Source organism: Sarcophilus harrisii, chromosome 1 (genome assembly GCF_902635505.1).
Source record: "Sarcophilus harrisii chromosome 1, mSarHar1.11, whole genome shotgun sequence".
In the NCBI taxonomy this organism is placed as follows: domain Eukaryota; kingdom Metazoa; phylum Chordata; class Mammalia; order Dasyuromorphia; family Dasyuridae; genus Sarcophilus; species Sarcophilus harrisii.
The window spans coordinates 470,758,423-470,784,900 of NC_045426.1; the positions used below are offsets into that span (position 1 = coordinate 470,758,423).

General features: G+C 31.0%; 1 protein-coding gene across 7 annotated transcripts in view; it reads left to right on the top strand.

The window, feature by feature from the left end:
- Window positions 1-25,967, top strand: part of PCMTD1 (protein-L-isoaspartate (D-aspartate) O-methyltransferase domain containing 1) — a 41,603-nt gene extending 15,636 nt beyond the window's left edge. For 6 of the 7 annotated variants that reach the window (XM_031946410.1, XM_031946415.1, XM_031946413.1 and 3 more), the window contains 4 exons: window positions 5,227-5,329; window positions 20,428-20,599; window positions 22,288-22,411; window positions 25,030-25,967. In XM_031946410.1, coding sequence (XP_031802270.1) covers window positions 5,227-5,329; window positions 20,428-20,599; window positions 22,288-22,411; window positions 25,030-25,397 — 767 coding nt within the window. In that variant the 3' untranslated portion in view covers window positions 25,398-25,967. Of the gene's footprint in view, window positions 1-5,226; window positions 5,330-11,277; window positions 11,468-20,427; window positions 20,600-22,287; window positions 22,412-25,029 lie in introns of those variants that run through there. The other variant, XM_031946416.1, reaches the window with a different exon arrangement.
- Window positions 25,968-26,478: the final 511 nt, after the last annotated feature.

The following is a 26,478-nucleotide window of genomic DNA, read 5'->3' on the forward strand; positions in this document are numbered from 1 at the left end:
GTATATTATGTAGTCATTCAGAGCTATGTGTATAATTTTTTCAAGTTAAAATACAGTTATCTTCCATCTCACTCTTCTAGCTAGCCATGAGACTATTTGAACCAAACAGATAACCTTTCACTAGCTACAAATCTCTTGCCTCTGATCTGAAATTTATATTTTAAAAAATAGGTTATATATTAATATATTAAAACCTAGAAAGTATAATTGGAACCAAATCAGGATTACATTATAGTCTTCTTTGGGAGGAGGTGGATCCTTACTGCTGATTGGAGAAAGTTGAGTAATAAAAATGGAGAAAATACTGTTTTTCTTGACCTTTCTCATTGGGGGAATATTTGCCTTTTGTTACTAGAGAGACACAGATAAGATGGAGATAGAGAAGGGAAATTAGGAAAATGAGAAATGGCTTCCTACCATAATGCAATGTAAGGTTTTATTAAGAAATTATTTCAGTAACCATAAAGATTAATATATTTTAAACTAAGGATTTATTAAGAAATTTCAATAATCAGAGTAATGTATTGTAAAAGATAAATTTACTAGAGATTTATTTCTCTTTTGGTGACTTTTCCCTAGTTTTTAGAAAAATTTGGATATAAAGTTAGCTATATCTCTTAAATTGCTATATAAATGTTATGGATATTCTTGATAAGTTTCCTAGATAAATGTATATATGTATGTATCTTAATAACATTTGAACATATTTCTGAATTGTACATTTTTTCATTTCTTAAATACTATCGCATTCATCCCTTGTGTTGCTGATGTAAAAAACAATTTAAAAAGGAAGCTAGTTAAGGTCAGTGTAAGGATAATATCTAATGAGAATCGTTTATAAATAGCAAGTGAGTTTTTGTTTCCCTTTACAGTTGAGAATTGATGTGCTACTCTTTTGGCAGAGGATTTTGCTTGCGCATACAGCTTTCCTTTGTCACAGTTTTTTTCTTTTTTCTTTTTTTTTTTTTGCTCTGAGTCTCATGATTTTTTGGTTTTACAAAAATCTTCATTTGTATGGCATTTTACAAGGACACATTAAATTCATATCAGGCGTTTACTGTGAGGAAAGTTTTAATAATAATGGTAATGATCTCTAGCACTTTATAGTTCTTTAAAATTTGCAAAGCATTTTACATGTTTCAGTTGATCTTCACATAGTACATTGGGGGGAGATAGGTGCTATAGATTTTCCCTATTTTACAGATGCAATTGAGGTACAATTTAAACTATTTGTCCAGAAAAAAGGTGATGGCAAATTCAAATAGAAACAAGAATTCATTAAAATGAGCTGTGATCATAGTAACTTAAAGAACCCCTCATATTAGGAGTATCTTAACTTATTCTGTTAAAATTCCTAATTATATTTTAATCCAGTTAGGGGTGTGCTCCAGAGCATTACCAGTGGGCCACTTTGTTACTTGATCCTACTACAAATCTTTTTTAATAGATGAGAAAAGTGAATTCCACAGAGGTTTAATGACTTTTCCCAAAGTCGTCATACAAATAAGTAAATGTTAGATAATCTGAGTTCAAACCTCTGTCCTCTGACTTGAATTTTTCACCTTAATTTATATGGAGCCATTTTGATTTAAGTATAAGCTGTTTTTTCAGTCACACAGGCTCAGTTAATTAGCCAGATGAGGTCAGCAGCACCAATTTCAGTATGATACTACCTTATGGTATCCATCTTGGATCTAGTCTCAAAAACTACATGCCGTTGGAACTTAACCATTAATCTCTATTAAAATGGCAAGTGGGATAACAGACTGAACCATTAGAACACATCTTCACAAATGGTCACTCTGGAAATGGGGGCCTTTAGTTTATGTTTCTTTTTATGTTCATAAGGCAAAAGACTACCTTACACTTCCTCCTGCTTGAGAAATGCTCCAACCAGAATAAATATTTTTAAACCTATAGGTCTTTAACTCCATATATATTTCTGTTCTAACATAAAATTCATTAAAAGATCTATAAAATTGTGGGAAAATATTTAGGTTTGAGTCAATTGTATATATGTGATATGATGATCAAATAAGTTAATAATTGTAAGAGATGTGAAGGAAGTGGTATCTCCTTGGTCCAAAATAAAGGTCATATTTTAGTTAGGACACTGAAACAGATTAGAATATATTCAAAGAAGGGAGCCCAGCTCACAATCTTACTCATTGATTTTAATCCTATCATACTCGATCCATTTATCAGTCTGTAGTTTGTGTTTCACAAACATTTCTCCTTTACAAACACTTCTTTCCAATTTTTATTATATATTTATACACAATATATTTTTTGTCTTCTAGTTGGCCTCCTTTTCTCAAATCTGTTTCAGTCCATAGTTTGAAGTTTTACTGTGATACTTATTAAATTCCATTAATGCTTTATTATCCCCCCTAAGATCAAATATTTTTCATAATTTGTCCCCTTCTTTACTTTCTATTTTTTTTTTTTTTTTTTTACTTCATTGTCTTCCATATATTAAACAATCTAGACTACTATATATAATACTTAAGGGTCCCTACTTTGTACCATTTTGCCAACTGTCCCTCATATCTCAGAACAAATGATTTCTCTTAGACCAAGGGCTTCTCTGGTTTCCTGACTCATTTCAGTCTCACCTTCTGTTTGAAATTTCCTGCATCTGTTCTCTTCTTTTCCCCCATATCTTCCCTATTGAGATTACCTTCCATTTGTTCTCCTTCCCTTCCTCCCTTCATGTGTAACTTTAAAATTTTTGACATCATTACTTCGCCTATTAGGATGTAAGCTTCTGGAGGGCATGGATATAAAACTAGCTTTTTGCCTTTCTTTGTATCCCTGGGGAACAGGAGTGTCTTACGCATATTAAATATTTAGTAAATGTTGGTCAAGTTACTCTGAAGATTTCATATTTCTCAATTGTAAAATGAATGTGGTCGGTCCAGATGATCTCTAAGGTTCTTTAAGCTCTGACTTTTATGATCTACAATTTCTTTGAAATAGATACTTAGAAGCTTATAACAATGTGAGGTCATATTATAATGTTACATGACTTATCTAGCCATCTTCATGGTACACCTGTTTTGGGATAGGTAATCTAAAAATCTTCAGTATGCCCATGATGAAAACAGTTTTTAATTGGTGATTTTAATTTTTGAATGGTGGTTGCTCCTTTCCAGGAGTGAAGTATGAAGGAGTTTAACTAGTTGGCTTCTTAACCTTTCCAGATTGCTAGCTCTAGGATATTGTGATTTATCTTATTTTTCATAAGAATTCCATTTTAGGAAGTCTTAAGATATGCTGACAATATTTTAATATTTGTGCATATATAAAATACACAATCATTGTTTTTATTTTAATATACTTGGAAATAATATAAATAATATACTTCTCAATATGTTAGGTTAAGCAATATAAAAATTAAATTTAGTTATAATAAGGGTTCATTTAATGAAACATTAACAACGTTTTTTTTTTTAAATGAGGACAATTTTTTAATTTTAGTAATTGTAAATATTGGACATTTGGTGGCTGAATTTTGCCCTTTAGTATTTTGATTCAAGATAGAATCTTGTGACATCTTACAGCTCTAAAATTCAGCTCTGAACTGAAGCAGGTCTACTGCATGTCCTATTTTTTTGCTTTTTAACAAAACTTTGTTTTAATTATAACTTAGTTGTAGTAAAAAGGAAATGACCTCATAATTGCACTAGATGGATAGTCTTGATACTCTTAGATACCAGATTAAAAACTCAGCTAATCAGGCAGCAGGAAATAAAACCAAACACTTGGAAATAGCATCAGAACCAGAAAAGGAAAAATTGGTAGAGAAAAAATTTCATAGTAAAAGTGGCTTGTTTTCTATGGGTAATTTTGGAATTTAGTCTAACTAAAGTTGCATAAATAGGATTAGAGACAAAGAAACTTTGATATTTTAGTGATCATAAGGAGTAAAAGTATATATACATATTAAAGACTTGTTTACCTTTGAATTAGGTTTAAATATAATTCCTATTTATTTGCACTTGGGTACTTCGTGGTCTGCTTGGAAACACCAACATCAACAGTGAACTTCAAATTTTTATATTGTGTGGTGAGAAGAGTAAGTTTTAAAAATTCATTTTTGATTGAGGACATGCAATGTCAAAAATAAAAAGTTTCACAAATTAAAATAATTTTCCATAAAAAGGGAAAGGTTCAATTTAGAGGGAGAAATAAATATTAAAAAAAAAAGCAAAACAAAAACAAAAAAAAAACAACCACCAGGTATGACTTGGTGTAAAGACAAAAGGATATTGGAAACAATATGCACTTAACCAGAAGCTGCTTTCCCACATTCTGGTTTTGTAATAATGCAAGCTGTACTTACATGTACATATTGAAGAGCAGTGAAAAGATTAAGTAAATTCTCTGCAAACAGAATAAAACAGCACAAAACTATTGTATAAGTATTTACTAAAGATCTATATAATATCTGGCAGGAAAAAAGTTGTGTAAAATACTATTCTTGTTCTCTCTAGTACCATCTAGGTTTTTTGTTCTTTTAAATTCAGTCAGACTTTATTGTCTGATAAATGAGATGTGCACAGATAGCTTCAATATAATATCAGTGCCTCGTAAGTGGTACAAAATAAAATGAGAATTCAGATGTTGGAAAGATCACTAACCTGGAATAGTCAGGGAATAGTTCACCGAGGAAGACAATTATAGCCTTTGAAACTCCTTGGTCTTATTTACTTGTTCTTTAGAGAATTAGGGCAAAATTTTTGTAATCTATTACTAACATAGGACTAGAGTCTACAGATTTCAAAGATAAGCAAATTAGAGCTGATGGCAAAAGTGCAAAATTCTCATCATAGCTTTAGGAATAGAATTCCTGTTAGATTTTAACTATTAAGAATAATGAAGATGACTTATTTTACAGTGTTTTATAATAAATGAACTGAGGTATATGCTATACTTATTTTTCTACTGTTTCTAAGATGAGATTCATTCATTCTACTAGTAAGATCTTACCATGTACAAGCCACTATTAAGTTCTAGAAATACAAAGATAGATATGATATAGGCCTTGTACCAAAGCTTATCTAACAGCAGAAAATAATACTCATTTGATGGAGCTAGATATCAACATACTTGAAATCCTGTTCACAAGGCTCTTGAGAGATATAAATGAGTATAGATTGTAAAAAGGGACTATAAAAGCATATGATTATTATTTTCATAAAAATGCTGCTGCTACGATTGCAGGTCCTTTTGGAATAAATCATGGAATTGAGCTTCACTCAGATGTGGTGGATTATGCCAAGGAAAAACTCGAGAGCTTCATCAAAAATAGTGATAGCTTTGACAAGTAAGTATTGAAATCTGCAGTTTTTATTGGAAAACCACAAACAATTATTTTATCCATTAAAAATATTTTGGTATTTATACGTATAAGTTATAACTTAGTGAAATTTTTTCTGAGGTGCTTTGAAAATAAGCTTAAATACTACGTATTAATGAGAAAATAATGCTTTTGATTTAATTGGTTAAAAAAAAACCTCAATATTTACTCAGTTGTGAAAATTCTTTAGTATTATAAATCTACCATATTTAAGTAAACCTCTATTGAAAGCTTAAATTTTCCATTTCACATAAGTAATACCACCAGTAACACCTTATTGTTTTAGATACTTATATTGTATTGTGGGGTCACGTTTATTAAGGATCAATCATAACATTATCTTGATTGAATTTGTGATTGGAATTGGATCATTATCTTGATTGAATTTGTGATTGGAATTGGAGCTGGGAGCCCGGGAGTCTATCCTAGTCTTATGTGTCAATTGATAAAACACTTAAAATTTATATTATAAAATTTATACTATTCAAAATTTAAAGTATATTACCCATGTGTTAGCTGCTTACTTTTGGAAAATAAGTGACATAATTTGTTTGTTTCTAAAGAATAGTTGATGAGAAGTTAGGTGTTCCTTCTCTTCCATCCTCATCATCGTAAGTATTATTTTAGGTCTTCCTAACTTATGAGGAAGTTATTATTGCCTATTGGGAAGACAACATTTTCTCATGGAAAGAAAGTGTTGTACAATATTTAACCATTAAAAAAAGTGAAATATAAGTGTAAAATATATTAGAATAGAATTATTACCTATAATAAAGTTTTTGTGAGGAAGTGCATTTAGAATTCATTTCTCTCTCAGTTCCTGGAGGTGAACCCCCCTTCCCCCCCCCCAAATCAGAACAGGAATCTAGACTCAAGGGTTAAGAAAGGTGGAAAAAAGTAAAAAGTTCCAGGGATAGGTAGTGAAGAGGAATGAAAGATAGGTTTGATCACCACTCGTCTTTCCTTTTCTCCCGAGACATGATACAGCATCTGTAATAAGACTACAAGATGAGGTTTTGCCTCTTTTCCCCTTTTATGTGGCTGACTAAAGCTGATTGTTGGGACAAAGGGAGTAAAAGAGGGAAGAAAAAAAGATTATATGCATATGTGTGTATATATGTACATGTGTATATGTGTATAAAAGAAGCGCATTTCTTCCCTTTAATCATTTTCCCCTGTTTAGGCAATACAGTTTTTTAGTACCTAAGAAAGGGAATTCTCTGAGGAAGAGAGGGGCATTTTTTTCACCTGCTGAGCTGAGATGGCTATTTGCATATCAGTTTAGGAATTCCCAATCTACTGTTTTCTAATTCCATGATTTCCGAGCCACAATTTGCTAAAAGTTTCTAGTGATATTTATATATATATTAAAACAATATTTAAAATATAATTCACATTTTGAATTATTTTCAAAGAGTTGATCTACATATATATTCTTAAGGAATTGTTAGAATATTTGCAAGCAACTGAGCTTAATAAGCAAGGAGTTTATTTTAAAAGAAAAAAAAAAAATCCCTGCCCTATGCTGTAAACCTTTATTATCTGCCTGTGGAAGGTGTGATTAACTAAGGTAAGTTGATAATATTACTATGAAAATAATACCTCAGAATTTTCCATTTGTCTTTAAAAAGCAATTTCTATAAAAATAAAATACTTTACAAAAATAATATATCTCTTTGTTTTCAATTTGGGGATAGTACATATACAAAAGTACATTCCAGTGACAATGCAGTGTGTAAGATCTTTTTTTAAAAAACCACATCATATTTGAATACTTTCCCAATTGTAAGAGGGCTTCACAAATCATCCTAATGCAAAGCAGAATAGGAGTTGGGATATAAGTTCAACAGGACGTTATTAACTAACTGCAGGTTTTATGGAATTGACTTCATTCTGTCAAGCAGTAATAAATAATCTTATTTCTTGATTACTAAGGTAAGAAATGTATAATAATATATTCAGTAATTTTATGTTTATTACCTTTTAATTTGTTGCTTTTTTTAAAAAATGCTATATTTTCCATTTTAAAAAAATTAGCAATTTATGTTTGACTCAATGAATTGTCACCTTACCTTCACTTTTGAGTTTTATGTGTTTTTTAAGTTGGTTAAAATGAAGTAAATAGAAAATATATTTGGCTAAACAATTTTGAAGTTTTTGTTTATGATTATTTCATTTTAACATTTTAAAAAATTTAATAAATATCAGATTTTGTAGTATAATTCTGACATATTGTAACATTTTGAAACAATGAATTCAGTCTTATCTTTAATTATGGAAGAGTTAAGTTAACCTAAAATAAATTTACAAAGTGCTTTTGAAGCTTAATGAAATATTCAGTTGATATAGAAAATGTCCCATTCTTTATTAATAACAACAATAGTTATGATATATAGATTAAGTAAATTTAGATGGTAAAGTAAGGTGGGATTGAGACTGTAGAAAACTATGTTGAAGCTGTTTGGGGATAGAATTTTATCTTTTATGACTTTTTGTAGGGGTGAAGGTAATGAGGGGAAGGCAGGCATCCCTTCCTTTTCAAACCCAGTAGATAGATGAAGAGTACTTGTTTAACTACATGTATTCACTTCTGTTATAGAGGAAGAAGTACTTGGGATTTGGGAAATCCAATCTAATCCTAGATATTACCATGTAATTTTAAACAAATCACGTAATACTTTGACAACTCCAAAGTTCCTAATCTATAAAATAGAGCTAATATTAGGGATAATACTATTTGTATGTCCTGCCTCATAGGAATAAGCTGCAAAAATGTAATATTTCATTTTCTGGCTTTCTCAAAAGCTCAAGGAGAGGAAAATGTTAATATAAACATGCTACACTTTCGTCTTTTATGTTCCTACAAATCAAACTTTCCTGAAGTTATTTCAGAGAGGAGCCAGAAGAAAATGGATAGTTGAACATCAGATGAGACTTTTTTGGATCCTTCTGGCTACTTAATTTGTGTATTTTATGTGTTAATTCCTTAATAAATTATAAATTTTGAGGGTAGGTACTTTTACTTTTTAGCTTAGTAACATAATTCCTGACACATAACCAGATGCTTAATAAATGTTTGTTAATTGCACAGAACCCCTCAATTTTAGTTTAAATGAAACTTTACATGTGTTAATAAAAGTTAACTGTATAAATACTGAATATGAAAGAGAAATACTGAATGTGAAATAGGTATGATTGGTCAACAAAACTTGTAGGAAAATAACTGGGAATTTTAATGGACTATAAGTTTCATTTGAGTCAGCAATTTGAAAACTTAATATTTTAGATTATAATTTTAGGAAAGTCTAGATAGAGTTTTTTAGTCTAGGGTCTGTGAACTTGGTTTAATTACATATAAATACATGTGTGTGATATTTAGAATAAATTTCCTTTTAAAAAAATCTTCATATTTTATAGATTTAATAATATGGAGAAGGTATCTATAGGTTTCACCAGACTGGCAAAAAAAAGTCTAGGTTATTGCAGAAAAATCCATTATGGTCTATAGTGAAAGAGGTAGTCATTTTAATCCCAATCTATTCTGTCCTGGCCAGATCATATTTATTCCCAATTTTGGGTACTGGATTTTAGCAGCAACATGGATAAAAATATTAGAACCCCAAACCAGGATGGCATAACTAAGATGATTTTATGCCATAAATTGAAACCCACTAGGGCTTGAAGACGGAATATTAAGGTTATATATATATAGGTATTCAAAAATCTTGGAACTTCTGTCACCTGGAAAAGGGTATAGATTTGTTCTGACTGACCCCAGAGGACAGTAGTAGTAGCAGCAATTAAGAATTACCTTTTATTAGACAATTATTTGAAATAAGATACATTTATCTTATGGTCATTTTTTCCCCCACCTAGATAAAATTTGTATTATTGTTACAGGAAAGTAGGAAATCCTTTGGCTGGCATTTAAAAATTTTCACATCATCATTCCTACCTAATTCTCTAATTCATAATATTCTCCATCTATTCTTTGCAATTAGACTAAGCTGTCCCCTGTTAGTATTGGAATACATTCTGTGCTCCTGTCACAATGCCTTTAGACACTTAGGTGGTTCTACATGTCTGGGATATACGTAGTCTTTCTGTGCCTCACAGAATCCCTGTCTATCTTTAAAGCACATTTTAGGTGCTTTTCCTGAACCATACTAATGTTAACGCTCTCTCCTTAAAATTAATCTGTTGTATGTATTTTGTATTTCTTTATGTGTTTATACAGTATCCTCGCAGTAGAATGTAAAATCCTAAGGGCAAGGCTTGTTTAATTTGTCTTTGCCACCTGTTTGTAGCACAGTGCCTTGAGGACTTGAATTGTACCAGTTTCTGTCTCAGGGTTTGTTTTACATTGAAGACTCTTAAGGAGTTGATTAGTATGTTTAAAAATATTGCTTTTAAAAAATTTGCTCATGAGAAAAATATCCCTAGTATTGAGAAGAATTACTGTATAAAAATAAGCTATTTTATTTCAAGCAAGGAAAACTTGAACTGGTTAGAGTCAGGAAACCCCAGTTTAGTCTAGATTCTACCGCTAAGTGATCTCTTCATCTTTAAAGTTCAATTATAACTAAAATACAATTTGTACTTGCAGTGGAGAAAGGGAAGTGTAGATGTGGATGGTAACCAAAGTGTATTAGCTTCACTTTTATTTCATCTTTCCCTTCTAGTCCAACTTTGTGCAAAAATCTGCAAAGGTTTTTTTGGGGGGGGCTTTTTTATTTTACCCCCCCCCCCCCAAATGAGTTAAATAGAAAAATGCATTACCGTATTTATCATTTGCTTTTTTGATTGAAAATCTTGTCATATATCATTGAGATTTTTTTTTTTGTCTTCTGATTGATTGCATGATTACTCTGATGTAAATCACAACTAAATTCGTTAGTCTCAAGGAATTACTTAGACCATTGACAGAAACATCAATTTGTCTTTTCACACAACTAAATAATAGAGGACAGAGAAGCAAGACACAAATTCAGGTCTTCTTTGGCTCTGAGGCTTTTCCTCCATACTAAGTTCTTAAATAAATTTTACAAACTACTTTTGTTTTTATTCTAGAATAAATCTAGCAAATGCATATGACCATGCAAAAGGATTTTATTTTTTAAATAGAAAAAATGTAGGGAAATTGTAAAACCAAGTGCTTTTGAGCAATTTCTAGTAAATGCTAGTGAATCAGCAATATTCTTTATATTTCTATGAAATATGAAATGTTGAAACTTTGGTTCTAAAAAGCATTCAATATTTGACAATAATCTTCGAAACTAAAAGTTTTGTTGGAAACATTTCAATATATACAGAAATCTCCAAAAAACTAATAGTGAATATCATTGTCTAAATGACAGGATTAGAGAAGGGAGAGTCAGATTCTTGGGGGGTAGGAGGGAAGGGGATGGGTTTATCTGAAAGGATTGTAAGTTTTCATTTTTTGTTTTCAAATTACATATAACCACTAGGGGGAAGTGAACACTTAGTTGTGCTTAAATGGAAAATGGATAATCCCCTAGGAGATTAAATTGATTTTTTTCCCTCTACACCCTCCCTCCCCCTCCCCTCCCCCAATTTGTATTTCTCTGTGTATTATCTCTTGGTTCCAGTTTCCAAGAAGGTGGTGTGGTATGAATGATTTTGAACATTTAAGAATTTGTTTTATCTGCTTATATCTCCTTCAATTTTTAAAATTTTGCACATTTATCAGAAGTAGTTTTTTTCCCTCCAAATATGTTTTGATAACATGTTTTAAGAGAAAATAATTTAATAAATTAGTTGAAGGGCTTTTAAAAAATAAATGTATCCCAGAATGACGTATTTCTGTGGCACATTGTAAAATAGATGTGCAAAATGCCAGACCCCACTTCAACAGCATATTGAAGGGGAATGTTGTTTTTTCTACTCTTGGTCAGCTCCTAGACCTAGAATGTCCATCTAAGAGGGAAGCTGCAGGGCAAGGCTAGGTCACCCTGATCTCCTAGCAGCTTATCAAAAGAATTTTATGGGCAAGTTGGCAAGGTTCCCAGCTGTGAAAGAAATCACCTCTCCATCTCAAGATCAAGATATTACAGCATTCACCTCCCATTGAAAACCACAGCAAAGGTAAGTGATCAAGATCCTAGTGTTCTTTTTAGACAAATGTTTTTCCTGAAATTCTTAACTAAATTTTATATTTTTACTAAAGAAAATGTTGAGTTAATTTTCAATTTCAAACATTTATTGAATGCCTACTCTTTATAAGGCACTATGTATATTCACTTGGATATATAAGCCCCCCAAAAATCTGTCCTGCCTTCAAGGAAGTGCATTCTACTGCGAGATTACAAAATTTATGTAAAAAAAGGGAGGGAGCCATGGAAAGCTCCAGGGAGCAAGATTTTCAGGTATGGGGAAAAAAGACAAGTGGGAATATATTGAGAATGGACCTTGAAAAACCTTTTATTATCTAATTAGAGTTTTGTTTTGTTTTTTGGAGCTTTGTTGTCAGTAGATCACCATAATCAATGGAACTTGAGGTTAATGCAAAATATTGCAGAGCTATTTTTATATAGAATGGCTTAAAGCCCTCTGATTTTAAAGATACTGTGATTCAGGAGGATGTTAGATAACATTGTAACAGAAAAAACTTATCAAAACCTTTTCTTCAAAGACTAGAAGTCATTTTTTCATTCAAGTCACATTGAGACTAAAACCCTTTAAATTTCTGAAAAAGTCATAAGTAAACTTAGAATATTATAGAGTAAATTTTAATTATTTCAATCATGTTTAACTCTTCATGATCATATTTTGGGTTTTCTTGGCAAAGATGCTGGAGGAGTTTGCCTTGTTCTTCAGCTTATTTTATAGATAAGAAAATGTTGGGCAATCATGTTTAAGTGACTCATCCTGGATCATATAGCTTAGTAAGTGACTGAGTCTGGATTTGAACTCATGAAGATGAATTTTTCCTGATTCCAAGCCCAGGGCTCTATCCACTGAGCCAGTTAGCTACCTTTATCAGTCACACATCAGAGTCTATCATTTCCTCTCTCTCTCTTTCTTTTCCTAAGTCATATTGTCTACTTGAAATAGTTTGTCACGGCCTCTTAGTAATATATATTCACAGATATACACACATGATTGAAATATCTAATGTATGGTATGTGTGTTTTAAGTATGTGTCTAGATATGATTTGGATAGATGGTTAATTGAGCTTCTTTGAAAAATTCTCATCACAAACTTCCAAAATCACCCTTAATCTAATTTTTGTCAGAATATTCTCCAAATTGTAAATTCTCTAAAAAGATTTCCCAACCCATATGCTAATGCTTACAGATTTATAAAAAACAGTTCAGTGATTTCTCTTGAAATATTCCTACCCAAATCACCTAGGTTTTTTGTTTTAATTGTTTGTGTTTTAACTTTATAACTTCACAGATGCCTAGAAGTTATTTAAGTGTGGTTGATATTCCATTGGTCTTCATATTTACTAATCTGATACCAATACTACGATAATTTTCTGTTTATGATGATAAATTGATTTCAGTCATAATTGATGGACAATGTCCCATTATGTCCACAAACATTATGATCGATTAAATTAACTAAGGTGGCTCAATTCTACCAAAATAACTATGTAGAGAATACTAAATATAGCCAATGCTAGTTCTTACTGAGGGAATAAAGTTATTTGAATACTCAAGTACTATCCAGTAGCTGTTACTATTGTTTTCAGGGGCCTATGAAAGGATAAAGTACTTTTTTAGTTCTAACACAATAATACATTATTGAATGAAGATATGAATTAAGTATATAGTGAAAAATATAGACATAAGTCTATATGTGCTGTTAAAATAAGTCTTTTTTGCTAATGACTACCCTTAACACTTAAACAGCCACATCACATGTGTTATACATGTATGTGTATGTATGTCTGTGTATATATATATATATGTATATATGTATAGACATATGTAAAGCTTGGAAATAAAGCAATCACTGGAGAATAGAATAATGTATGTAGTTTCATGCAGTCGTACACTCAAAAAGTAAAACAATTACTTTCTGCAATCTTAGCAAATGACATATTGAGAGATGGTTTGAAATAATTATAAGACTGAAAGATACTTGGACCATCTGGTGGGACCACACATACATGATGAAATTTCTAGAGCTGACTGGCAATAGATACTGAAGGGGAAAAAATGGTAGTCATGATAGAAAAAAAAGTATGAGTGTACTACTGTTACATGAAAATAGGATACAATACTACATTGTTTTATTAAAAGGATTATTATGTGTAAGAGTCAGAAAGTTTCTCCAGATTTAGTTACATTTAGAAAGCAGGTATTATATTCATCTTACAGAGGACATGGTTATAGTCCTCCCTAAAAAATAATAATTCTGATAAGAGGTTTTAAGAGAAGACGATTTAATTTAGTTTAATAAATTAGCATGTTTGAACATTTAGGGTTCCTTATGGAAGAGAAGGCTAAAGAGAGACTTGACCATGTCAAATATGTAAGGTTATATTATAGGTCTTATTCATGTCTCTGAAGAACTAAACAAGTTGAGAGAAGCTTAAATTAAAGCAGGAGAGATTTGTTAGACTTTAAGAATTTCTTTGCAAGGTTAATCTATAGATTTTTAGCTTCTGAAGAAAGAGAAAATAGCAAAAATAGCAGAATTTGGCAGAAAATATTTGATGGTTAAGATGTCTGTGGTGATAACACATGGATATCTATAAGACCAGTGGAAATACTGTTGATGTTTCTTCAAATACATAATTTGGGAATGACAACTGATAAATTTAAATATGAAGAATGTTTCTATTAAGAGAATGCCAACTATTTTCAGTGACATAGGAATAATCTTTCAGGGTCAAATAGACATCCATTTTGAGAAAAGTAGTAATTGTTTATTTTTAAAAATGCTTCTTTCTAATATAACTGGAAAAATAAGTGTTAAAGTCCAACAAAAGCATTTAGCATTACTTTGAATTATAGGGTTATACATATGATATAGTCAAGATCAGAAATAAATTCAATTTCATTCTCTTAAATAACATTTATTAAGAATCTACTATCTTCAAGACACTGTGTTTGGAGTATAAAATACCACAATCTGGGGACGTGCAAAATATTGGAGTTTACGTTTTAATGAAATGAATTCAAAGTAGTGTGTGGATTTTGTAGTTTTGCTTTAATCTCAGTTTCCTCAAGTATAAAAGTTGAACAGTTGAGTAGAATAGCTTCTGAAGTCTATTCAAGCTAGATCTGTTAGTTTGTGAATGGAGTTATTTATGTAAAATTCAAAATCCAAAGTGAGATGTAGCTTTCCCATTATTTAAGGATTAATAAGAAAGTCTCACTAAGGTAGAATCCAAGCCTGTCTGCTGTCTGAAGTCACATCACCTTGCACTGCTGATACTGGTTTCTGTAGACAAAGTCAGTATCAATACAACCATTGGATTCTGGATTAGAACAAAGTAAACTTGTACTAAGTGACATATATAAGAATTTAACTTTCTCCCCAAATCAAATCTGACCTAATGGTTTTGATGTGATGTCTGACAAGTTACCAAATTACAATTTGGGATTATTGTTTTAAGAATATGAGATTTCTTTTGTGTTTCAAAAGAAGTTAACTATGGTCACTCACTCAGTGCCATATATAGATATAAATAATATAATTTAAAAATCTTTCCAGGTCTTGGCTCACAGTTTTGTCAAAGGGGTTTGGAACAAAAATGTTATTACCCCATTTAATTACAATATACAGATTCAGAGTTTCCTAGGGCACAGACAGGTTGAGTGATACGCGATTGTTAACAGTTATCAGAATAATAATATAAACCGAGTTCTTCTGGACTCTCAGGTTTACCCTCTATTCACAATACCATGATGTTTTTGCTATATTTGTTTCAGTAAGTAGAAACTTGTACAGAGTTGTGTTGGAATCTTTATGTTTTAAATGACCAGAAATTTAAAAGAAAAAAATCTACTCCCACCTACTGCCTACAATTTTTAACAAATGATTGATACTATCTCCTGGGGAAAAAAAAAATTGACTTTTTTTTTTTTTTTTTTTGCTTTATATAATCTTTTGGTCTAGCAACTAAGGATATAGGCATGTTTACACCCAAATTTTGATAGGGAGATTTTCTAAACATTTGCAAAATATACTTGGTTAGTGATGGGTAGTGAATGTTAATAAAAAATAAATTGATTTTTTTTCATTTAAATTTCTTATAACAAAATGTGATATATTTATATATTGACAATCAGTCATGAGTTATTTAAAGATTTTTCTTTTGAGGTTATTTCAGACATCAAAATAATACTAAATATTCAGAAAGGGTTCTGGTAGATGCTATGAAGGTTTAGTCCTGGTGCCTATGCTGTTCAACAATTTTATTTTATAAATTCTATTACTTTTGTATCTAGTAAACAGAAAACTGGTCTTCATAGTCAGACTGAAGTTCCAACCCTGACATACACATCGTGTGACCATAGCCATTTCAACTCCCTGTAGCCTTAATTAGTCATGATATAGGATGTTTCTTTTCTAAGAGTTCCCTGGAGCAGTGAGATCATAGGTCAAAAGTCATAATACTTGCTTTTAAGTACTTGGATAAAGTTATGAGTGGAATGCATATTAAATGTGTAGGTAAGTCAATTTAGAGGACTAGCAAAAATGTTGGAGGACAACATCTAAAAAGATATCAGCTTGGATCATGGGTATTGAATGGATGAAATAGTGCAGATAGCAATTTCTGAAGAAAAAATCTGGGTATTTAGTGGATTGGAAGCTATGAAAAATAGGAAATTCTGAAAGAAATATTGGTTTTATGAAAATTATGAATTCTTTTGGATTTGCTAAATATGGAATTTCAATAGGACATCCAATTTGAAATGTTAAGTAGGACTGTGGGAATGAAGTTCTGGAGAGAGACTAATAATAGATGTATAGATCTGGATATTATCAATATAAAAAGAATAATTAAAATTAATGGGAACTGACAAATTCACAGAATATATAGTGCCAGAAGAGGATCCAAGGCAAAACGCCTAAAGAAAAGAGATTATAGGAAAAGCAGAAAGGTAATGTTATGAGAACCCAGATATGAAAATGTATTTAGGTGAAGAATTTGGTTGTTTTTTAATACTAATCAGCTAGGTGACACATTGAATAGTATTCTGCAATTGGAGATTTCTTCCTTTGTTCAAATGTGGCCTTGGATACTTAGTAGCTGTGTGACCCTAGACAAGTCATTTATTCCTGGTTTGATAGTTTTCTCATCTGTAAAATGATCTGGAGAAGGAAATGGCAAACTTCTTTAGTATCTGTCATGAAAATCCCAAATGGGGTCATGACCGAAAACAGCTGATACTGTAGAGCTCAAGAAAGATTAGGTTTGAGGAAAGGACCATCATGTTTAATAATGAAAAGATAGCTGGTAATTTTGCAGAGACCAGTTGAAATTGTCATGGAATTGAAAATGAAGTTATAGAGGGTTTGGTAGAGAAGAGGCATGAAGAAGAGACAGCTTTTTCAAGAAGTTTGGCTAACGTGAAGAAAAGATACAGGATGAAAGGGTGGCATGTGGTAGGGTCTAATGAGTTTTTATTCTCCAGCAAGGAGAAAACTTGGACAAGTTTGGTCACAAGGAAGTAACCCAGTAGATAGGAAGAGACTGCAGATTAGAGAGGGGGATATAATGGTAGTGGAAACAATCTGCTGGACATTAGAGGGGAGGGGATCAGAAGTACATGTGTGTGGAGGGATTGGTCTTGGTGATATGGGACTCCACTGATAAATACTAGAGTAAAGTATGGATATAAGAGAAGACTGTGATAGGGAATTTGGCTAAGAGGAAATAGGGGAAATTCCTGGAAATTGTTCTAATAAAAGAGGTTTGAACAACCACTTGGCTGAGTGAGCTAAAAATTCAGTTAAGGAAGAATAAAAGGTTTATACTGCTGTCCTGAGGGTCCAGTTGAGTTTAGATATATTGTTTTTATAGATTGAAGGAGACTAGTTTTTTGTTCCTAGTCACCATATCAGTTAATACAAAGAAGTATTCAATGAAATTGCATGTTAAACACCTACTTTGTTTATGCTAGGTACTGTTTCACCAGTAGGGGACAAATGGAATAATCCCTAGACTCAGTCAAGTTAATATTTTAGTAGAATATGAAAATAGATCATGGTATTGTCATAGGTTTGTGTTAGGAAAGAAGGTTGTTCATAGATTGATGACATATTTTATAATTTGAGGCTCTTGGAGAGAAGTATAACCAACCCCTTTGAGAGATTTTCTTAAGTTGCTGATTGCTGATTCACACATGTTATTGTGGCTTATTAGTGTTCACATCAAAAATGAACATACAAAGATGATTAGTAGAGGAAAAACACATAGACTGTACGTAGAAATCAAGAGTTCTGTGAACTGCCCTGGATCCTGGGAAATTAACCATAACCTCAGGTTTTTTTGTGGCAGTGTTCAAGAGGAAATTTGATGACCAAGGTGAAATTTTTTGATCACAGATGCCTGTTAGAAGTAGTTTGAATTTCTGAGCCAAGGATTTAGCATGTGGATCTGGAGCTGGAGGAGCAGTACAGCACAGTAAATTGTAGAAGAGCAAAAGCCTTTTTTACTACTACTGCTGTAAATTATTTGGGCTTTACAGAACTGAGCAGAAGCTTTCAATTTCCTCAAAAATTTCAATTTCCTTATTCACTCAATAAAGGATATTGACACTTAACTGAGGCAGAAAAAAACAGATAGTGCAGTCTAGTCGATAAGGTTCTAGGTTTAGTATTAGAAAGACCAAGGTTCACATCCTTCTTCCTGCACTTAATATAAGATTTAATGTGACTATGAGCAAGTTCCTCTGTGAGATTCATTTTTGTAAAGTATTTATGATATCTGTAGTATTTATTTCTTGTTCTTGAAGGGTTCAATTATGATAAAAATTTACAATTTTAGAAAAATCTTGTAGTGCTAGCATAGGAATTGGCTTTGTGATTTCATGTAATTGCATTGATTTAGAGGATTTCAAATGAGAAAATTTTTCTCTGCTAGAAAAGGTTGGTAATTTCTCTGCAATTTACATTATAGAACTTGTCAGTAATATTATTCAGATATGCAGACTTATAAATACTGACTTTAGAAATCTTGCAATTTTAACATCTCTGTATTATGTATTTATTTTGATAAACATTTCCCAATTACATTTTAATCTGCTTCAGACAGTTTTGTGCAAAGTGATAGCCTGTGAATTTGACTCTTTTCTAGAATACTGAAAAATTAATTTTGAGTTATCTAGGGTCAAAAAGTCAACATCTATCAGAGACTATACTTGAATTAATGTCTATCTGACAAAATGGTTTGTATCCATTCTGCCACGTTGCTTTTTAATACAAATCAATTAGTTTTTTTATGCCCATTAAATCAATCATCTGAGAACATGAGACTTAATCATTCTAGGGGCAGAATATATTCAAAACCAAAGAAGACGTTACTTCATCATATTACCTCAAGTGCAAAGGTGTTTCTGGCCTAACCTTTACTTTACCTTTACAAAGATAGCTTTCACAAATAACTGTTTTCTTGAGAAGGTTCTAAAGTATTTCCATGTTATATAAGATTTTGACTGTAGCAATGTGAGAATTCCCTTTTGATAGAATAGGTTCTTTTAGAAGTGTATGTTTTAAGGATTGAAAGGAGTGTTAGAGAACTTATCAGCCAATATGTTACTACTTGAAGAGACATTAGTAGTAGTAGGCTCTCTGCTTGGACCCTTAAACTCAGTTCTAATTTTTAAGTGTAATAAGTCTGCTTCTTTATATAACTTCTCATCCATTGGTCTCAATTCTGTTTCCTGGAATATGACACAGTCCTTAAAATATTTTGAAATTTATTGTTACCTCCTCTATGTAAATCCTAATTTTTAGAACAAATGTATCCCCAATTCATTTTGCTACATCACATAGGTTCATGTCATAGTCAATTTCTCCTGGATACACTTTAGTTTGTTATATCTTAAAATATAATGCTCAGTTGAACAGAGTATTCTAGATGTGATCTAATGAATGCAAATAACAGTAAGTAGAATTATTGCCTCCCTATTTTGGACACAAAGTGCACTTAAAGTTATTGAAATTGCATTTTTCTTTCTCATACTGCTTGCCAAAGTTATTTTACCTCCAAGTGATGTCTTAGTTTTGTAATGTTGTCTTTATCACTCTTAATTTCAGTGGTGTTAATCACTTTGAAATGCCTTAAGAATTTTAGATAACAAAAACTAGATTCCATGTTGTGCCACTATTTTGTTTTTGTTTTCCTTTACACATAATCTTTTACCAAGGTTTTAATTAATTTGGATATATGTGCTGTGTATTTTATAAAGTAACTCAATATAAAACTTAACACAAACCAAAGAATATAGTTTAAACTGATTTTCTTTATGAAAACTTTAAAAAAGATATGTTTCCCCCTAGAGGCTATTTTAATACTAATTTCAATAGAATACAGCCAACTGAGTAGAGGCCTCTTATTCAAAACTATATTGTAGTAAATTATGATCCAGTTTTGTTATATATGGGAAGAAGAAAACAAGCTATGATTTCTCAGGTTAGTAATTCTCTCCAACATATAGTATCTTAGAGTTAAAATGTTTTGCAGTCTGAATTTAGGAGAAATATTTTCAATCCTAGGAGCCTGTAATGTTTTATCTTGCATATTGTAATTATAGTAAGCAAATTGGGAATGATTTCCCATGTGGTTAAAAATTAGTAGTAATGAGATAAGTACTTTCTAGAGTCTTCTAAATTGTATTGCAAAATATTTCATTAGAATCATGAGACCAAAATTGTAGTAGGATTTGCTTTAATTACTGACAATGAAATGGAACTTAAAATTTTCACATTGAATTTGGATAGAATAATCTAAAAGAATCCCAGATTTTAAAGTTAATATTGTTTAACAAATGAGATTTTTAAAAAATCCTAGATTAATTTTTTAAAAAAGCAAATCGTCTTGAAATGCATATGTACACATGTATCTTTTTCTACACAGATTTGAGTTTTGTGAACCAGCATTTGTGGTTGGCAACTGCCTTGAAATAGCATCTGATAGCCATCAGTATGACCGGATTTATTGTGGAGCTGGTGTCCAGAAAGACCATGAAAACTACATGAAAATATTACTGAAAGTGGGAGGTATTCTAGTCATGCCTATAGAAGATCAGGTGACTTTACTAGTTTTTTATCTTAATAGTGTCAAAGCATGGATGTTTTAAGTTTCATATATGATTTTTTTTATTGATAGTAGATTGGCATAGTTCTTGTGCTTACCTATTAAGTTGAATTCAATAAAGAAATGGGAAATTCCTAAAGAATTCCTAAGAATTCCTAAAACTCATTTGAATAAGCAAAAAAAACTTATTTGAAGGATGTAATATTTTATGAAATTTTGAAAATAATTGTTGATTTTAGAAAATGTGTGAATCAAATATCCCTATTTTGGATGTCTCCAACTTCACTGGCATTACTTTTATATAATTTCTATCACCCAAAAGATGTATTAAAGAGAGTAACAGTTTTACAGTTAGGTAGAAGGAGAAAAATCTGACAATGTCTTAGGAGATAAGAAAATAGGTCTTTACATACCATCAAATTTTCTCAATTCAATTTTTCAAAATAACTTTAAATATCTTATAAGTATGCCTATTTCACAACTCCTTCCCCCTTCCCCCCAAAAAATCTTCCTTTATCCTGGTATATTTTAGAAATGCTCTATTTGGATTACTTTGGAATGTTAGTAAGAAAATTTGCTTTTTGCTTTGTCTGTATAAAAGATCAGGCATATATTTTTAGAATAACTATTTTTAAGATTTTATTACAAATATAAATTTTTTTATAAGTGGGGAAAAAACCTCTAAGTTAATAGTCATACTATTTGGTTCTAGATTTAACACTGTGATTTTAAATAAACACTGAAAAACAAAAAAGCTTAGATCATGGAGGAATTTTTCCTTTCTAGTACCATGATTCTGTATTTCTGCAGAGTTCTGACTAATGATTTTCTTTGAGGTTTACATTTTTTGCATTACTGTTTGTCTATATTAATAAGCTATATTATAGTTAATAAATGTGTATTTCTATCGTATGGTGAATCAGTATGGGCAGAAAAAAAATTCTCTTGTTGAAAGTTTCCTTGTGCTCAATGTTACTGTATTTTCATTTTCATTATGATCCTTACTACATTTAACAAAGATTTAAAAAATAATGTTAAGCTATTAGTCCATGCATTAATAAACATTTATTTTATATTGGCATGGGGAATATATAGTTAGTGTCATAATATGCCAAGATGGCTCTCTTTCTTGCCTGATGTTAGCATGGAGGCATCTACTGATTTTCCAAGACTAGCATTGCATTTCTTCTGATCTTTTCACATTATTTACTGGTCTGTCCCTTGAGAAGCAGAATTTATTGTTCATATAAGTGGAATGTGATGATCAAAGCAATGACAGCCTTGTTAATCCTTAGTTTTTAACCAGCTGAATTTAGTGGAGACAAATCTTTTTGGCAGTGACTGAGATTTTAACTTCTAAATGGTGTTGCCTCAAATTGAGCCCCCCTGTGCCCTCTATCATATTTAACTATATAATTTTAATTTGATTTTAAATTAAAATCTTAAGTCTGTTAAAAACAATGCATGGTAATCATGTCTTTAATGACAAATACTAAAATCAAAAGTAACAGAAAAGAAACATTTTACTATTCTCCATCTGATTACTCTTTTGTAAGGCTTGTCAATTTCTGATAACCTCCCTGAAATGACCAAGTAAAATGCTATAAACCTAATTAGATTATTACAATTAAAGTAAACCTTCTTTCCTAAATTAAACTGATTTTTTTATTTTTCATTTAGTTAACTCAGATTATGCGAACTGGACAGAATACTTGGGAAAGCAAAAACATCCTTGCTGTTTCATTTGCTCCATTAATACAACCAAACAGGAATGATAATAGCAAACCAGATTCAGTGGGATTGCGTAAGTATTTTTGTTCTTTAAAGACTATAATTCCAAAGAATTGCTGCATTTAAACTTGTGTACTTAAAAGTCAACCAGCTAGATGGTGTATAATTAAATAGTGTGGAAGCACAGATTAATTTCTATGTAATGGATTTTTAATTATGTTTTATATCATTAGTTTAGAATTTTGTCCTCGGATCAGGTTTTACATATAAATTGTATTCATTATTTACATATAAAACTCATGGCTTATTTTGCTAACTGTATTACAATGATGATGTTATGTTTGCTGCACATAGAAGCTTTTGTAGGACTGTGTTCTAAGAATGCTTAAACTTTTTAAATTTCATAAAATTCTATATCTGTACCAAAATTAGTTGAGACTTTATTTTAGCTTTTAGGGAACCTGCTATGTTATAATAAAATAGCAAATTAGCAGAATTGCTGCCACTGTTTTGTAAAAGATGTTTTTAAAGTAGGTGGGTAAAAAGAAATGAGAAAGAGAACTCAAGAAATCATAACTTCATTGGCACCTCATTGGCACATTAAAAATTTGACTTTTATGATTGCCTAACTGTAAGCTTTATGCAAAAAAAGCATAAGTCAGTTTTGGGAATTCACAGTTTCAGTTAAAAAAGCATTTGAATGCCTACTGCACCCATAGCACTATGTAAAAATAAAATCAGTCTGTCAGCACTCAATATATCCTTTCCTATTTTATCTACTCATTTTTGTTTTGTATTTAAAAAAAATTGGAATTGAATAGTTTTTTTTAAAGCATATTTACTGTAATTATTTAGATATTCCCTCTAAATATAACTTCAAATACAAGTTTTTGATCATATCATCACATTTATGTATTACACAAATACTTTAATGTTTGTATGTTGTAAAACAAGCAATAGTTGTGAAAAAAGACAAAGTATTTTTGCATGGCAAAACGAGGGCTCAATACCAGGGGCTCAAAAATACGTCCTTTTAGCAGTTCTCCCAGGAAGAGCTGATTTTTTTTTTTCCTTAATAAAACATTTAAGAAATGAATAACTAATAATTCTGTTTAATCAGTCAATTTATAGCAATATAACAAAATCTTTTGAAATTTAAAATTGAACAATATCTGAATTAAATGTCCTTTTTCTAAAACTAAGAGTTTTTTCACCTGAGAACATTCCAGTAATTAGACTAATCAGAAAGGGTCAAAAACCTAAAAATATGAAAATATTCTGAACATTTTAAAAACTATCAAATTACAATAAAATGACAATACAATAACTTTCCAAAATATGATAACTCTTATGTGTTTTATCAAAAACTTTAATTTTCTTCAATGTGGTTTTTAGAACAATAGACTATAAAAATGAGAATTCTTTAAATCTCTTTTAATAGAGAATGAAAAGCAATTCACTATAAACAGAACTTTATTTAAAAAATATTGCTTCATCTTTTTTATCTTTAAAAGTTTGTCCTTTTCTAACATGCTTCAACTGAACACTGAATGTGTTGTGTTAATAAGATATAATTTTATCTATATTGTGATAGGTGAAGTTGAATTAGAACTCTACTTTGAACAACCCTAAATTTGGTACTGTTTTTCATCTATAATAGACAAACTCCCACCCTAAAGTAGAATAAAAACAAATATTAAACTTTTTGCATCATTTTAGTGAATATTCAAAGAAGCATGCTGATAAGATATTTTAAGATATCTTAATGCTAAAAGATTGCTTCTGCACAAAGTTAGGCAAGTAATTCATAAGATTTGTTTGGTGGCTCAGGATTTTATGGATTTTGTAAAATTATCCCTTTAGGAGTTAATAGGAGTATACACAAAGAAGTTACCAAAAAATGGTGTAGGACATCACAAGGGCTAATAGTGTGTGTGTGTGTGTGTGTGTGTGTGTGCGCGTGTGTGTGTGTGTGTGTAGCTGTAGAACTAAACTATTCTTCTGTGATTAACACCTAAATTTGGTTGCAGACACATTCCCCAATGACTTAAAGAATATATATTTTTGGTTTGTTAAATAGTTACAGTAAGTAACAGCTTTAGTGCTTCTGAAAAGGTATTTTCTCCCTTTTGTTTGCATTCCTAGAATCTGAATTTTGAGGGACTACTGTTCTTAAAAAGTTGATCTTCAGCTTAGGCCAGTGATACCAAACTTGGGAAGGAAAGGGGCACTAAACCATGCATAAGGTTCTCTTCTAGGCAAATATTGACTTAGCTGTTTTTACCATATTATCATTTATTTGTTAAATATTTCTATTTTAATTTGATTCAGTCATCCTCAAAAGTATTTGAGGGCAACATATTATATTAGCCATGGAAGAGTGAGAAGAGAATAAGCAAACTGCTTTGATCAAGAAAGAATTAAGAAAATTGGTGGTGAGAGAGAGAGTTTCAGCAGGAAGAACAACGATAAGTGGCATTTTTTAATGGAACCAATCACCTCTCTGCAATTGAGATAGATGCTTATTTTACTTTCTTCCATCTTTTTAGTATCTTAAAATTTTTTTATCATCTTGTTGGCATTCACTAAAGTATAAGATTAACTTTTTCACAATTTTTTTTCCCAAGAAATTTTAAAATTCTTTCTGGAATTAAAATAGAAATACAATTCTTCTTTTATCTTTTTCTTTAGCCCCATGTGCTGTCAGGAATCTACAAGACTTGGCTAGGATTTATATTCGGCGCACACTTAGAAACTTCATAAATGACGAGATGCAAGCCAAGGGTATTTCTCAGAAGGCTCCTCCCAAGAGAAAAAGGAAGAGAGTTAAACAAAGAATTAACACATATGTGTTTGTGGGAAATCAACTTATCCCTCAGACTCTAGACAGTGAGGATGAGGAAAAAATGGAAGAAGACCACAAAGAAGAGGAAGAGAAGGACAACAATGAAGCCTTGAAACCAGAGGAACCCCCTCAGAATCTATTACGAGAGAAAATCATGAGACTACCCCTACCTGAGTCTTTAAAAGCATACTTGACATACTTTAGGGATAAATAACTTATGAGAAGTAGAAAGGATGCCTACTGACAATTCCTTTATTCTTGAAAATGTAGCATTTGTTATAAATAGATCAACAGATACAATTATGTTTTCACTGAGACAGAATTACAATGAAAAAGCATAGCTAATTTCTGTCTTGTAATAAGGAAGACAGATTTAACAGTGATGAAAGTCCCTTTTATAAAATCTATTTTTCTTTAAATTTTGAAAAATGCTGTTTTAACCAAGAGAGTGCAAACTAAACAAGATTTTGTGCATGGTAAAAAAAAATCTTAACAGATTTGTATTGGGTAAAGGATAAATGAAATTTTATAATTGGTTAAGTAAATGATGTGTTTATGTGTTCTGGTTTGAATGGTTATTATTGGCATTTTTTCCTAGGAAAGATTTTAAAACATGAAGACCTACTTAATAATGACAGCAAACTCTTTGTAGACTATTTACTATACTTTATTGCAATCACTATTGCTGGGTTGTTATGGTATATTATGGGTAATACATAAGTGCAATAATTGAGTATAGATACTGAATAAGGTGGCTTTAATAAAAATGCTATGTCTCTGGTAATCAGACAGCCCTGCTACTTTTGCATTTGTAACTACTGCCAAAAGGTTTAGGGGGTGGGAAATTACTGTTTCTCTCATAGAGACAATTAAAGGCACATCATGGTAATATTAAGGCAAATATAGAGTTAATGTAGCTGTTTGTATGAATGTGCTATAGTTTTCATTCTAAATGAGGAGATCCAGTTCTTGGGAATTTTAAAAGATCATATTGAGGTGTTTTTTTTTTTTTTTTTTTTTGTTTTTTTTGTTTTTTTTTTGTACTTCATGATATGGTTATTACACATTTGGCAAAAAAATTATTGATCCTACATTCAAAATATGAATATAGACTAGGAAATGGAAACTTTAGCTAATCTTTGTTGGATCATTGTATTAGCAGGGCCTGTTAGGTTTGTTAAGCAGATGCACTTTAGTAAGTGGAACTTAAACTAATGAATATTTTTCTTTTATGAGGTAGGACTGTATGGGCGTATATATGCTTTTGGACACAACTTTCAAGGATAAACAACTTT